Source organism: Furipterus horrens, unplaced genomic scaffold (genome assembly GCF_987537825.1).
Source record: "Furipterus horrens unplaced genomic scaffold, mFurHor1.1.pri manual_scaffold_4, whole genome shotgun sequence".
NCBI classification, from domain to species: Eukaryota; Metazoa; Chordata; class Mammalia; order Chiroptera; family Furipteridae; genus Furipterus; species Furipterus horrens.
The window spans coordinates 52,173,885-52,190,195 of NW_028327174.1; the positions used below are offsets into that span (position 1 = coordinate 52,173,885).

At 46.9% G+C, this 16,311-nt stretch overlaps 1 protein-coding gene across 1 annotated transcript in view; it reads left to right on the forward strand.

Annotated features, from left to right (window-relative positions):
• Positions 1-11,923: 11,923 nt before the first annotated feature.
• Positions 11,924-16,311, forward strand: part of ACVR1B (activin A receptor type 1B) — a 39,136-nt gene continuing 34,748 nt past the window's right edge. Inside the window, 1 exon segment of the mRNA XM_090273200.1 lies at positions 11,924-12,047. Coding sequence (XP_090129326.1) covers positions 11,957-12,047 — 91 coding nt within the window. The 5' untranslated portion in view covers positions 11,924-11,956.

Sequence of the window (16,311 nt, forward strand, 5' to 3'; positions counted from 1 at the left end):
CTATCCTTGGGTCAGCATACGTACCTAGGTTGTGGGTTCGATCCCTCGTCTGGGTGTGTCTGGGAGGCAACCAATCAATATTTCTCTCTCCCTTCTCTCTCTCTCTCTCTTCCTTTCACTCTCAAATCAATAAACAGGTCCTCAGGAGAGGATTTTAAAAAAAAGTAAAGGGGAGTAATAAATCAATTATGAATCCCTATTCTAAGCCATGCATTTGTTCAGCCCCACAAGGAAACAATGATGTTCAGTATCAGGCTCTGTTTCTGAAAAGATGATGGAGCTGTGCTGGTGGAGAGTATTGAATCACGGTATTTCACCCCTTTGGCCAGTGGCAAGGCAGTGCAGGAATGATCCCCCCTAAACTCCTCCCTCGGGCCCCCACTGTCTGCATCTGTTCTAGGGGTTTAGCATGGTGGCTGGCCCACTGCTGGGATTCCTTGGCTTTAATCCACAATGCCTTTCCTCCTCCAAATCCAGGCGGCCCTTGGAGGTTCCCATGACAACAGCATGCATGGGAAGGACCAGCTTGGGGAGAAACTAGATTTTACTGTAAAAAAAAAAAAAAAAAAGAACTGGCCAGAAGCCACAGGCAGGGCAAGCTGGGACAAGGCTGGTCCTGATACAAAAGGCAACAGAGGTGTGCGTGTAGGCTCTGAGCTAGGTGATCTGTAGGACAACACCTGACATGTTTTGGGTACTTACTATGACCAGACACCATTAAATGTGTGTGTTTGTATTGACTTGTTTGATCCTCACTACAAACATATGAGGGAGAACCATTATTATCCCTGCTTTACAGGTGAGAAGACTGGTATGATGAGGTTAAAAAATGACAGCCTGCATTATAGACCTCTAGGAAGTCATACTTCCCTGTCCACAACATTTGGCAATTGATAAAGGATGGTTTCATTTTATCTTCACAAAAATTTTGCAAGATAAAAGTTATTATTATATTACCGATGAGGAACCCAAAGGTCAGAGAGGTTAGTGATAGTCCCCAGATCACACAGGTAGTAAGTAACAGAGCTGCGATTTGAACTTAGAGCTACCTGAACCCAAAACCCACGGTCTTTTTTCTACTAAGGTGCTTGGAAACAGATCTAGACCCTGATGTGCTCATATGGGAAGGCAGGTCATGATGGTTTAGTATAGCTTTTGGGGTATGTGTTGTGTGTGGGGGTTTCTCTGCCTTTAGCACTGTGCCAACCATTTCCCAACACATCCACGGTCAGATGCCCACAGGTACACATTTGCACACGCATGCACACAAGCCTTGGCCAACTGAAGCTGTCCTCCTCCAAACCAAGAATGGACCCGCCTCCTCGCAACAGGCTTCCCAGGCAGGCGAGCCTGCCCACAGCTGCTCACTCACCTGGGAAAGGCAGCTAGAAGGCCTATCTCCCCACCCCAGTGCATTCTGTGTAACCAGGCTCTGGCTTCCTGAGGGAGAGAAACTTCCAGAGGCCTGTGAGGCCCCTGGAACTTTTAGGATTTTTTCCTAAACAGAATGTGGAGCCTAAATTTCAGAGTTTGGAACCTAGGCTGCTTAAGGTAGAGAAGTTTCTGTCCTTTCTAAGGGACAGTGTCCCTCTTGTTCTTCCAGTGTCCATTTTTTAACTTAATATATTTAATTACTTGTCTTCTGATTTGATTATTTTCTGGATGGTGGCCTTTGATTTTTATAAGTCCTACAGTCCCTGTGGTAAGCGCAAGGGCCTCCTAATTATCTGTCTTTCTGTCTCACCACTGACAGACTGTCCCTATTTTCAGTTGAGAGCTTATCTCTAAGGTTTTAAAGGAAAATCACATTTGCTTAAGATCAGTCACAGCACAGAGATCAATCCTATGCCTTCCCCTTCAAAGGCAGGGTATATGTGGGAAAGTGAAGACACATTTAGACCCATCCTTTCCCACCTCTGTGGAGACAAGGGAGGCCAAGTTCCCCCTCAGACGGTGGGCAGAGATAAGGAAGCCGAATTAAGGTCCTTTCCCCAACTCCATCAGCCTGACTCCACAGAAGGGCTCACAGTCTGTCCTTAGGTCTTGAAACCGTCCTAAGAGTCTCCGCCACCCCAGCTTTCTCCAGCAGCCAGCAGACCGCCTCCCATGCCTCAGCATAAACCCCAGTTCTGTTCCATGCCCAGCTGCAAGGGAGCAGAGGAGAAGCGTTAGCACACTACAACCAGCTCCCCACTTTCACATGTGCCGAAACCAGCCATGGTGCCTTCCTTTAGAGGACCCGGACATCCATCCGCAGGACAGCATGGCCTCCTAAGTGAAGTGCGCAAAGGGGAGAGAAGCTGCAGGCGCAGGAAGAAGGGGAGTCTTAAAGGGAGAAAGTGGGGGCTGGAGGGAGAGCGAGCAGAGCGGGGGACCGATGGTCAAAATCTGTCAATACCATGTTTGCTACTCCTCTGGTTGGGGTGGGGGTTGGGGGAGGGCATCTCTGCTGGTTAGAGTATTGGGCGCCGGGTACGCCCCGCCCTGCCCCCTGCCTGGCCCGGCACGCGGTGGGTACTTAGTAAGTGCACACTAGAGCTGGTGGTTATGCTGATAAGATGACGGCACAGCACTCAGTCTGCAAAGTCCAGACTTCTGTCTCTCCCACCCCCTGGGAATTTCATAAATAAGTCCTTGGACCCGTTCCAAGAAGAATTTCAAGGCTTCTCTGTGCGTGTGTGTTTCCAGAAACACAACAATTTAAAACGCTGCCTGGTGTGCAAACGCCTAAGCAAACTCATGAGAGAAATGAGGACGGGCCCCCGAAAAGAGAGAGTAGAGGCCGAATGGAGCCGCCGGATCGGGCCAGACCAGCTCAGCCAAGCAGCAGTTAACAGCGCAGGTTCCAGTGGCTCTGCAGTCGGCTCCGAGAACCTGGCTTCCAGACACCCAGTCCGCCCCAGGCTCAGGTTGCTCAGTCTCCCCGCCCCAGCTTTGGCAGTATTCTCCACTAGGTTTTTGCAAAGTGCTGGGGTCTTAAAATAGCATAAAGACACACACACTCAGACTATAGTGTCAATTCCTGTATCATGGAATGATCAAAAAGGAGGGAGAGTGGAGGATAGAGAGAGAACTCCAGGGCATCTTCCTGAGCTGAGAGCAGTCATGAGCGTGAGGACAGGTGGGAGAAAAGGGCGGGCGCCTGGTGTGAGGAAGGGAATGGAGGGAAGGCAGGAGGAAACTCCCAGAGAGCAAGACTTAAGAACTTCATCTGAACCATATCCAGGGTCTAACCCAGTGCCTGGCACACAGACATTCAATACATGTTCCCTGGATAAATAAATGTTGGGTGGACTCATGGACTTGCTAGAACATAAAATGATAGCAATATAGTCCAACTTCAGATGGCAAAATTGGAACTGGGTGCCCCAAAGTTAGAAGATTCTATCAATCAACACGTGTATATTGAATGTCAGGAAGAAAATGAAAACAGTGGGGCTTATGATCTGTCTGGGAAGGGGAGATGAACACACACAAGAGATGGGCGTGGAGGAGGGAGGGCGGTAGCACATCTTCCTGGAGGAGTCAGACCCTGAGCTTCTTCTGAAGGATGGGTAGAGTTTTTTGAGCTGGTGTTCTAGCCAGGGCTCCTAGTCTGCAAGATAAGCACACTCAAAGCAGTAGAAGTGGGAGAGAATTTCCTGAAAAGATGCCTGGGAACCTCAAAGAAACCAAGAATGGAAAATGCAGCCAAATCCCATGGAACCTGAGAAGACATGGGGCTGGATATGTGTGGAGGACAATTTGACTATTACACTGGGTGAGGCTGGAAGGCGTGTATATACATGCAAGTACTGGCAGGCACACCTGGGTAATCTCCCTCTCTCTTTCTCCCTTGGCCCCCCGCCCCTTTCCCCTCCTCCCTGCCTCCGCTCCCCACTCTTTCCTGGCTTACCTTGCAGTCACATGGCCCAGCCTGTCTTTCAGGTACTCCTCTGTATCACCCACCACCATCTAAGTAACTTGCTTTCTATGCCTCATTAGTTCAAATGCTCATGAAAGAGCAGCTGAATAGTTTATTTATTGCTTTCCCTTGGTTCAGATGCCCAGCCCTAGTGCAATCATCTGTGGCCAGAGGGCAGACTGTGCACTCACCTAGGGGAAGGGGCTGCAGGCAGGTGAGAGCAATAAACCCTTGTCATCAGATGCAAGAGAGCGAATAGGTACTCTCTAGGCAGGGGAGGACTATGAATGAGGACTTGACGTGTGTGTGTGTGTGTGTGTGTGTGTGTGTGTGTGTGAAGAGGGGGGGAGAGAGAGAGAGAGAGAGAGAGAGAGAGAGAGAGAGAGAGAAAATGAGTAGGGCAGTGCAGCTGTCAGGACTCGAAGTAGCTGGATGACCTTGGGCAAGTTTTTTAATCTCTCTATGCCTCAGTTCCTCATCTCTACAAAGGGTAAATAGTAGTACATCTTTCATGCACTTGTTGTAAAGATTGAATAATCCACGTGATGCTCTTAGGAGAGTAGATGGTCAGTCCCTGTCCACCATTTTTATGTGTAGGGGGAAGTCAGTCTGGATGGATATCATGTAGAGGTCTTGACTGCCAATTTTGGTTCTGTCCTGGACAAGTCCCTAATCTTCTCTGGACTTCAGTTTCTCTATCTGTCAAACAATGGGATCAGACTGAAATCTGCTCCAGATTTAGATGGCCATGCATTTGGCTGGGTGTTATGGGGCAATAGGGAGCCTGTGTGTTCTTAAGAAGTCAGATGACAAAATGAAAGGGACCTTCCCAGAACACAGGTATGTAGGGATGTGCCTGGTAACTGCAGGGAGATGTGGCCAGGGTGAAGGGTGGCTGTAGCCCTAGTAGTAACAGAAATGTGAGGTATGAGGCTCTGGACTGTGGCCTCACTGAGGGCATGGAGAAGAGGAGGCCCAGATAGGCAAAAGCACAGAGGTCCACAACAAAAGAATGACCAGGAGAGCTGTCCCTTTTGGCCACTGGGCATGCCTGGGTAGAAACTGAAGTATGAATCATCAAGGCTGAGGGTACCTAGCCTGTTTACCAAGGATGCACTGGGGTAGAACAAGGTCAGTGTGAGGGTTAAAGAAAATAAGACTTGCCTCTAAAATCATGCAGTGGCCTCTGGAGCAAAAAGTGAGAGAGGAAAGCCTAGGGAGGACTTTCTTCAAGAAGAAACAGCTCAGTAGCCTTCCATGGGACCACGGAACACAGGCTGCATGCTGCTGACCACATCAGGTCCCTGATGCTTACTAGGGCCTTTGGGCTTCTTGGGCCGGTAGCAGTCCCTCTAACCAGCCTCCCAACCTCAGCCACTAGGCACGTCAAATTCAAGTTCCTTCCATTGCCTAAGCGGCCATCCCTCTGCTTTGGTCAACCCCCTGGCCCATCTGTCCTCCCACCAGCCTCAACCCCCTACCCCTTAACACCTCCAGCCTCCAAACATCCCCTCTTGTGGTCCCATCCTGAGCTGCTGACCACTTCCAGAGCAAACTGTACCGTCAAAGAAAGAGGCATGTTATGACCTCTGCTTTCTGTTCTGCAGCCCTGGCCTAGTGCCATTTTGGCAATCCTCTTCCACTTTTCTGTGTCTCTGGACACCACTCCCATGCTCCACAGTGGCTTTTACAAATTCTCACCGCTCTCTTAGAGCATCTCTGCCATACATGCCATCCTGCCTCCTGACCATATTGTACCAAAACAGATGGCCCTGACTGCAACTTGACTGAGAACAGCCAAGTGACCCTCTCATGCCTATAAACTTCCTTGTTCAACTCCCTCCTCCAGCCTCTAGGAGGGTAATATTCTCCTCCAGGCCAAGGCTACTCCCTTTACCTTTGGCTCTTGACCTTGTGCCTTCATCCGTCCTGGGTTCTGGTGCCATCACTTACTCTTCCTTCCTCCTATATCTTTAAGCAACTCTTGGCTCCTTAATAATGATTTGAGTTGCAGTCTCTCCTTCCTTCTAAAGTAATAAAACAAAGGATCTTGTTTTATGTTCTTCTGAAAATTCCCTTTTCTCTCTTTCTCTTGTCCAATCTGGAGCTGTATTTTTAAATTCGATTATTTGGCCTATTTTTATTTATTCTAATAATGAGTTTATTTGAATTTATTTTCTACATCTTATCTTGTGCTTTCTATTTATTCCAACTCAATATTATCCTTCTTTCCTTTCTTGCCTCCTTTTGGATTATTTTTATCTCCTTCTATTTCCTTCCTTCTCTCATCCTGGAAGTTATATACTGTTTTTCTTCTATTAGTGAACATCTAACAATTAACAAAGTACACATAAATTCATACATAACTTATATGTTTAAATTAAGCTCTAACTTTTGAAAGACATTTTCTATGAGCCTACAATTCTAAATTGACTGTTACTTTTTGGTTTTAGATTTAACTATGCAGATTTTTTTTAATTAATTAATTTATTTATTTTTTAGAGTGAGGGAAAAGGAGGGAGAAAGACAGGGAGAGCAACATCGATGCAAGAGAGAAACATCAATCGGTTACCTCTCATACACACCCTGACCAGGACCGAACCCCCAACTCAGGTATGACTGGGAATTGAACCGGTGACTTTTGCTTTGTGGGACAACACCCAACCAACTGAGCCACACCAGTCAGGGCAACTATGTAGATTATACTTCTTGGAATTTTGTCTATGAGAATTTCTTGTAGCCTGAGTTAAAGATGGGTTCCTCTGGAGAGGATCTGCTCTTCTTCCTTACAGGTCCCACCGGGGGGTACTAGCAGCCAGGACCACTTGAATCTAAATTGTGTATAGTTTTTCAGACCACCCAGGTAGGGTGAATGTGCGATGAAATTAAATCACAAAGACCAGCTTGGAGTTATGAATCCTCAAGGAAGACTTTCCCCCATTCTCACTCAGAGCCAAGGTTCAAGTCAGGCAGTTTTTCTTGCAGTCTCCAGGAGGAGAGTGTTCTAGTTCATCAGCCGAATGAGTGTATTATCACCCTTATGGGTCATAGCTTTGCACAGAGGGTCACTTATTAGACTGCCCACCTTGGGGAGGCCTAGGTTTTTTGTCCTTTCCCCTGTATCCAGCTCACCTTAGAAAACTAAAGTTCAAGTTCCCCTGGTATACTGATGTTTGCATGAGAAAAGCCAGCATGAAAGCTCCACTCTCCTCTCTTGATTCCTTAGTTTTGATTTAAGTATTCACTTTCTTGCTAGTTTATCAAGCATTTTGGGTTGTTTCTTGAGCAGATTTGTTCAGGAAACCTGGTCTATCATTCTGAAGAAAATCCAAATCACCCCTTCCCATCAGAGCCAAGTTCTTTTAAAGAATAGATGATGTTCAGTCTTTCTAAGACTTCATCTCCCATTCACTGGTAACCATCTGAAGACAGACCTTCACACCATCTTCCAGTCAACCTGCTCAGGTCAACATGACTGATGGGCTTCAAGTTATCATATCCTAAGACAGTCTTTGTTCCTCATCTTATTTCAACCCTTCTTAACATGAGATACTAATGATCTCTTAAAATCCTTTCCTGCCTCGGTTTCCATGTTTTTATTCTTTCCAGATTCTCTTCTATTTATTTGACTGTTCCTTCTCTGTCTACTCTTTACTGTGGTATTGTTATGCTTCTAAAATTCTCTGTTTGAATAACTATTATATGCTGCTGACTTCCAAATCCATATCTCCATGGCTCCAAGTACCTTCAGAAGGCCCTTCAAACTCAGTAGGCCCAATAGGGAGCTCATTATCTTCCGCCCAAGCCTGCTCTTGCTAATCTGCTAGATGGAGCCACCAAGCAGCCAGTCACCCAAGTCAAATTACCCTGCAATCATTTTGTGCCATCCCCATTTCCTCCTTACTTTCCATATCCAAACAATCTTGTAGTTTCTATCCCTTTGAAATGTTTTATTTTTTTAGTTTATTGATTTGAGAGTGAGAGAGAGAAACATCAATTTGTTCTTCCACTTATTTATGCATTCATTGGTTGATTCTTTTTTATTTACTTATTTTTAGAGAGAAGGGAAGGGAGGGAGAAAAGAGGGAGAAAAAAGTAGATTTGTAAGAGATAAATCTATCTGTTGCCTCTCACATGCCCCCAGCTGGGGACCTGGCCTACAACCCAGGCATGTGCCCTGACTGGGAATCGAACCAGTGACCTTTCAGTTCACAGGATGGCACTCAATCCACTTGTCCACCAGCCAGGTCTCATTGATTCTTGTATGCGTCCTAACTAGGGATCAAACTTGCAACTTTGGAGTATCAGGACAACGCTCTAACCAACAGAGCTACGCGGCCAGGCCTAAATTCTTTTGCATCTATTTCTCTTTCCCCTCTCTATTGCTGCTGCCAAGGGTCAGGTCCTCCTTATATATTGTCTGAGCTACTAGAATTGCCTATTTAGTTTCCTTACAATCAGTCTCCCCTTCCTCCAACCATCTGCACAAAGTTCAAGTTCATTTGGTTCAGCGAAGTTGTCTTTCTAAAGCACAAATACAATCAATTTACCTCCTTGCTTAGGACCCTTGAGAAAAGTACACTTTCATGTGCATTTTTATGTCTGTCTGTCTCTCCAACACTACCTTTCAGCTCCCCCATCAGCCCTCTTCACTCTGTACTCCCTGGGTGTGCTACCATGCTGCTCACAATTCCCCTAAATGCCAGTCAATTTCATCTCAGTATCTTGCTCATACTGCTCCCTGTGCCAGGAATAATCTCCTGCCTTCCCTTTCCTCATAAAAGCCTGTCTGTCTATCTAGGAAATACTCTTTGATCTTCCAAGAGTCAGCTGTAGCATGGCCTGTTCCTGAAACCCTTCCTGCCTCCTCAGCTTGTGGCTGCAGAGTTGCATCATCCATGCCCTCTTAACTGGCCTCACTAACCCTTTGTAGGTGTATGCTATAGCAAATATAACACATTGTTGCTTTATTTTCCATGCTTGTCTCTATTAGATTGTAAGTTCTCTGAGGGCAAGGACCACGACTTATCTATGTTTATATGTTGTCCTGGGATACTGCAGGTATTTAATAAGGGATTGTAGAATGAATGACTGAAGATGAACTATTGCCTTCTTGGGATTAATGATCCTACTCCTTCCTCACCAAGGCAAACTGTGCTGAATCCCCCAGGAGACGTGGAGTCTTGATGTGCTGTAAGCAAGACGGCAGTTGTAAGGCTAGGTGTTCTAATCAGTGGAGCCTGGGGAGTAAGACTTTTTCCTGGAAGAGTAAATCCTGACAGCTCCGGGGAATCTCAAGACAGAGCAGGGCTAACAAGGAGTTTAGAGATTGTGATATGGGTCCAGCCCTAAGATTAAAGAGGCTTACAGAAATGGACGCTTTGCTGAGGCCTTCAGGGATGGTAGGAGAGCGAGGCTGCCACAGGGAGCACGGGTAGTTCAGTCTGTCCCCATTCAGCTTGGGACCTAAAAGGCAAGGTAGATGCATCACCTAGGAAAGCTCTGACTTGAATAGATGCCTCAAACTCTCAGGAGTAGGGTGTAAACAATATAACTAACCTCCCTCCCCCCGTCCCTATCAAGTCTAATTTCCCACCTTTAGCTGGATCTTGAAGACCAGTCCCTGAAAAAGCATGAGATGCTTCAATGCTAAGTAAGTACCAAAACAGCAGGCTGTGACTTCAACACTTAATTATGCATGAGCCTGGGCAGGTTGCTTACCTTGCCTAGATCTCAGTTGCCTTATCCATAAACTGCTCACACCCTGACATGCCTCGGCCACTTCACAGGATTGTAGCAAAGGTCAAATCATCATAATAAGAATAGCTATTCTTTTTATATCACCTCCTCTGTGTCAGAGACTATGCTAGGTGCTTTACATACAGTATCTTGATCCATCCTCACAACATCTCTATGAGATAGAACTATTATCGGCTCCATTTCACAGATAAAAGTAAAAATGCTAGCAAGTGAGCTGACTGAGGTGGCATTTGATCTATGGACCCAGTAGTCTGGTTCCCTGAGCTGTACATTCAGGTATGTGGCTGACCTTGCAATTTAGAAGGAAAGCTACTACATGTGCCCTCTGGGACTCTTGGTCTTGCAGCCACAGGGGCAGCACTTAGTAAGGTTTAAGAAAGACTAGTCCCTTTCCTTGGGCCTCAGAGATGTACTCCTGAGGGATCAGTTTTCCCTTCCTGACTACTGGGGTTAGTGAATGTACTGTGTTGAATAGTGTCTCCCACAATTTATGTCCACCTGAAATCTGTGAATATGATCTTATTGGGAAACAGGGTATTTGCATATGTAATCAAGTTAAAATTACTTGGACTCATACTAGATTAGGGTGGGCCTTAATTCAGTGACTGGTGTCTTTATAAGGAGAGAAATTTGTACAGAGATACAGACACAAAGGGAAGACAGCCATGTGCAGATGAAGGCAGAGCTTGAAGTTACGCTTCCACAAGCCAAAGAACACCAAGGACTCTGGGAACCACCAGAAACTAGAAGAGACAAGGAATGATTCTTCCCTAGAGACTTCACAGAGAACATGGGCCTGCTGACACCCTGGTTTCAGATTTCTAGCCTCCAGAACCGTGAGAGAATAAATTTCTGTTATTTTAAGCCACCCAATTTGTGGTGTTACAGCCGCCCTAGGAAACTAACACAGTCACCTAGTGCTGTGCCCACTATAGCTGGGAGCCCTAAGGGGTGGGTTTGGGAGACCAGTTTAATGGACCAGAGAAGAGAGATGCCCATTGGGGGTGGGGGTGAGGGAGAGCAGTATAAAAATAAGGTGTTTACTCATCTAGCTACACTGACCCATTTGTAAACAGTGCCTCTGCATGACTTAGCATGGTGTGTGTGTGTGTGTGTGTGTGTGTGTGTGTGTGTGTGTGTGGAGTGTGTCTGCAATCTTGTTTTTTTCTGGTGAGGATGGGTGTTCTTCAGGTTGGTGACAATTTACACTGTGAAGACTCCATTGGAGAAACTCCTCCTTTTACCCTTTGGTCATCTCCACCCCTAGATCTTAGACAATAAAACTAGGCTTAGAGAAGTTAAAAAACTTGCCCAAGTTTTCACCATCAGTTAGTAAGAAAGTTTCTAGCCTTTTACAATGATAAACATGCAACAGTTAAAACTTTTCATAAACATTTGTTATCTATTAGTTCTTGAAGACAGGGGATAATTCCAGGTAGTGAGTATGAATATTTTAGGGTATTTGATACATAATGCCAAATTGTTTACCAACAGGGTTCTACCTAGGAGCAGAATGGGGGTGCCTGACTAGCACCCTTACAGAGATTGAGTACTATCATTAAAAAGGCCCTGCTTTGTCGCTCAGTTGGTTAGAGCTAGTCCCCAAACCCCAAAAGTACAGGTTCCATCCCAGGTCAGGGCACATACAAGAATCAACCAATTGATGTATAAATAAATGCAGCAACAAGTTGATATTTCTCTCTCTCTCAAACCAATTTTTTAAAGAGCCTTAGTATGTTCTGAAAAGGGGCATCCTATGATTAATCATACAGGTTGCTGGGCATCCAGAGAATTGCAGCGGGGAGACCAGTTAGTAGATGGTTGCGATGACCCGGCTGGGACATAATGGGGCTAGAGGATAGGCACTAGGGATGAAGGGAACAGGAAAACGCTTGGGATTCGTGGAACGTTCCATGCGGGGAGGGGGCCGGTGCTAATAAGATAACCTGCCCTGGGTGACATGTAGGGGAGGGCAGAGGATGCGCATTCCACTTGGCCTCCTCCGCGCCGCCCTCTCACACACCACCAGTGAGGGGGGAAGAGGGACGCACCCCTCCCACCCCTTTAACAGGGACACTCCCCTTTAAGGCGGGCGCCCGCCCGCACCCGGCCCCGCCCTTCGGGGGCGCGCGCGGCGGCTGCGGCGCCGGCTCCGCCGGGAGCGCACGTGCCGGCGCCGGGCTGAGGAGCGGGAGGCGGGAGCCGGGCCGCGGGAGGAGGGGAGGCGCCGGGGGCGCGCGCGCGCGCGCTGGGCGCTGCTGGGCTGCGGCGGCGGCGGCGGCGGTGGTTACTATGGCGGAGTCGGCCGGAGCCTCCTCCTTCTTCCCTCTATTCGTCCTCCTGCTCGCCAGCAGCGGCGGGTCCGGGCCCCGGGGAATCCAAGGTGAGTCCCGGGGTAGGGGGTGGAGGCCAGGATGGAGAGGGCCGGGCGAGGGCGAGGCCTCGCGCCGCGGCGCCTGGGCTACAGTGCGCCCCCTCCCCACGCGCACAATATGGCCGGGCGGGGGGCGCAGAGGAGTCGGGGTGACCCCCAGTGGCTTCTCCTGACCCCTTAGGCTTGGCCGCCCTGCCGCGACCGAGCTCACGTCGGGCCCCTGGGGACCCGAGCCCTCTACGAGGCGGAGCAAAATTCCGGGAGCTCTTGGGGTCGCGCTCCCAGCACCCTGATAGTCCGTAGAGGGGCGTACGGGCTTCTTTCCCAAAATGTGGAGATCAGGTTTCTGCCCCTCCGCTTGTCCAGGGGCGGGGGTCTTCATTCCTTCCCTCCAGATGCTTCTGGGGGATGTCTTTTCTCCCGCCAAGATCGTGGGGCTGGGGCGATGAGGTCTTTGCTTTCCGAGGTACTCTGATGCTGAGAGCCCTCGCGCATCTCAGATGATAGGGGAAAGGGGCTCTAACCTTTCCTTCAGATCCCCCATTCGGGGCGTCTCTTCCCCTTCCTCTCCTTCCGCCCTCCTGTTCTGGGAAACGGAGTCACATTTCCCCTTCACCCAGTCCCTTGAGTTCAGTGGGGCAGAACCCCCCACCGCCAATACACATGCCCCGTGGAAGCTCTTTGGAGGAAGTGGGACAAACAGGCCCCTCACCCGTTTTGGTGTTTGCCTTTGGAATCTCTCTAACCCTAGGAAACCTAGTTCCAGAATGGTTAATCTGCATCTAGGTGTATTTGCTTTCCATCTCGCCTCCCCCACCCCACCCCAGGGGGCCCATTCAGTTGCTCACTTCGTGGATGCCTTTCAGGTGAAATCCTAGAACCAGGCTCCAACCCCCGGGATTATTTAAAGATTCCACCACTGGACCGGCTCCCTGGCCCTTGGTCAGTACTTATTTACCTTCCCACACACTCCTCTTACTCGCCCTTCCCCCCACACACTCCCTGCCCTCTCCCACCCCTCAGCTTCCATCCCCCACCCTTCTCACCGAATAGGTGGATACCTTTCTGTGGCGCCCTTAACTGGGTGTGTTACTTATGAGGCTTTGTGGGGCTGAGAAGAGCAGATGAAACCCTAAAATATTTAATTTAAGAGAGTTGTCTCCAGTGTGTTTTGGCATTGGGGTAGCAGATGAAGGTTATATTTGGCAGTTATATTGAAGTGATTATTGACCCACAGATGGATCAGGGAGAGACTGTCAGGATTGTATATGCTCTGGTGTATTACAAAGCCTGCTGCTTTGACTTCTCAGCAGCCCCTAGCTGGGAGATCAAGTGTGTGTTCTGTGGCTTTCCTATCCACTAAAAATAATGATTCTCAGGTGGGTTTAGTCTTCTTTAATAAGCCAGACAATAAAAAAAAAAAGGAAAAGAAATCATCCCACTTTGGAGTCTCAAAAACAAGTTCATTATCTTCAGCTTTGATATTTGTTTCCAGTGGTGTAGCCTGTGCAGCGGGGTCTTTGTTCACTGGCTAATATTCTGTTAAGCACCTCGTGTGTGTTCCTGGGTCTCGCTGCTCTGTGCACGGGTAACATGCCATGGTTCTGATCAACTCAGTGAAGGTGTATGAACACAGCCTGAAATTTGTGGTAAGATCATGGTTTTCATGAATAGTGTTTGCTGGGCCTTATTATGGGCCATGTTTTTGGAAAGTGTAACAATGTTATTTCTCTAGTAGGATAATAAATAAGGAGACTTGGCCTTCAGGTTTGTCATTTGATATGTGTATGAATAAATCTTTAAATTCCTTTCATAGGAATTTTTATCCTGTCCCTACTGTATGCAGGATTTTTAACAGCCGCTTCCCTGTTAACTTGGTGTAGTGTCTGTGCAGCTTTTCTTGTGAGCTTGGTTAAGAATGTTTAATTGATAATCCAACTGGGTCTGAATGGAGCAGAGTTCTTTTTTATTGTAACCATCCTAAAATCGATGTTTGTTGGGGTGAAATGGGTGGTCATAACAGGGAATTAGTTTCTTTTTTCAGTAAATTGGAAATTAGGTTGTGTGTCCAGCAAACATTCTCGAAGGCCTTTAAACTTCTTGGCCAGACACTGCAGTTTTTTCCGGGACACGTCTAGTTGCCAATAGTGCATGCTACAGAGACCACTGTTGCAAAAGGCTTAAAGTAAAACGTCACTTCTGGGAAAATAGAGGCTGAGGATAACAAGAAGTTGATTGCTTTCCTCCTCTGCACTCTATCTTGCTTCCCTAGGAGGTCTGGAGGAGTGGCAGAGCTGGGCAGCCCAAATGCCTGCTACTTGGATACGACATGAGGGCAGCAAGGGATAGGCGTTTCTATTAATTAGTGAATCAACTTTGACTTAGTAGAAGGCCAACGATAAGGAGAATGACTTCAAGGTTATAAACAGCCTCCATTTGATAGGTGTACCATGTTTTAAGGCTGAGCTCTGGAATTTTCACATTCGTATTTAAAAATGTAAAATTGCATTGGTTAGTAGCAGAAGACATTCATTTCTTAAGACAAAAGCAACAAAGGCAACATTTGAGGTTTTGATAGGAACATGCTGAATTTCTGTGAACAGACTGACAATCTCATTTCAGGTCAAGTCTTGTAATTTTGTTCATTGTACATAGTTTTGAAGTACAGTGAAAGGGAACTCTTGCAGAGAAAAAGGGAATCACTGATTAGTTTTGTTAAAAGAGCTCCTGGAACAGATATGATTGAATGAAACATAGTAAAATGGCTACTCTGGTTAAAGGTTAGAGCCAGATGGAGGGAGGAGACTGGTTTTCAGCCCCAGGATTTTGTTCCCTTACAGGTTGTCCGTAAGTCACTTAAGTTACTGTGACTGCCTCAGTTTTTCCTCTGTAAAGTAAGAAAATAATTCATGTCACTCTTATTGGGACGTTTGTGAGACTGACTTACTGATAGCCAGTTGGCTGGGAGGTATTTTTAGACACAGTTTCTGACTTCAGTGAACAAGCAATGTTGGGTTACTTTTTATCTCATGGGGCAGGATAACATACTCTTGGGATTGATAGGAACACCACGTGTCACAGTGTGATTTATTTCTTATTTGTGCATTTTCGTAGATGTGTCAGATTTCCTCAGGTTAATTTCTGTCTTTTGATAGGCTCTTCCACCTAGACCAGGCAGCATACCTGTGCTAATCAAAGACAGGCTAGAGGGAGTGACCTGCTTTAGGCTTTATTGGTTTGGCAGCGTTTTAATTCTTACACAACTCTGGATACGTTTATGGCACTATGTAAATGTTACATAAGAACATGGAGGCTGAGAGAGGTGGCCGGATTGGTGCCTGTGAACACAGGAAGGTTAGACTGAGGACTTCATCTGAAAGGACCTTGGGAACCTGCTGTCAGTACAGGAAGAAGGGGCACTTCATTCTCCTCTGAAAACCTTTTTAGTTGATTGTGTCTTTCAGGTGGACTGCTGTGTTATAAATAGGTTTATTCTCCACTGGTGAGCTAATTGTAACCTTGCTACCAAAATATAAATCAGAAAGCAAGGAGAGGAGCCACGCTGCTGCTTTCAGCATGTCCTGCTGAAGCTGCTTGTTGCATTTTGGAACATGAGTTGAATTGTGTTGCAGTCTGTTCTCATAATAACTCAGGAGTACACGGTGTTGAGGTGGAATGGAGTTCTCAGTTCATGGCGCTTTAGATGCTATTTATTTTTGAAAGTTAAATTCGAATACTGAAGTGGCTCTTTTGTTTTAATTTTGAAATCCTTAATTGTTTACTGTTCAGTTTTTGCTCAGAGCAGCAATGAACAGTAATTCTGGAATCCCGCCTCTTAGTCTTGAATTCTTGTGTTATTTGTTATAGTAGGGGTTGAAGTAAGCAGGTCTTATCTCATTTTCCTCTCTCTATTTATACAACGAAAATCCTCCAGTCTTCTTTCTCGCTGACCCCGCTGCTAGCCCATCATTTCTGCCTGGACTGGGATTGCTGGAACCTTTTAAGGAATCAGCTGCTCAGACCTGACAGTCTCCCACAGTCTAACTTGCATGCTTTCACTCCACAAGCAGTGCCTCCTGGCCAGGTTCGAATACCTGCTCTTGGTTTTTGCCCACCTCAGTTTCTCTCTCATTCTCACAAATTTAACCTGAACTTGGGCTCCAGACGCACCGTCTCTGCCCTTGTCTGTTCTCTCTGCCTGCTGGCTTCTGCATCATGGATAAATGTAACACCATGCAGAACTACTATTGCAGAATATATCTTTTTCTCCCTT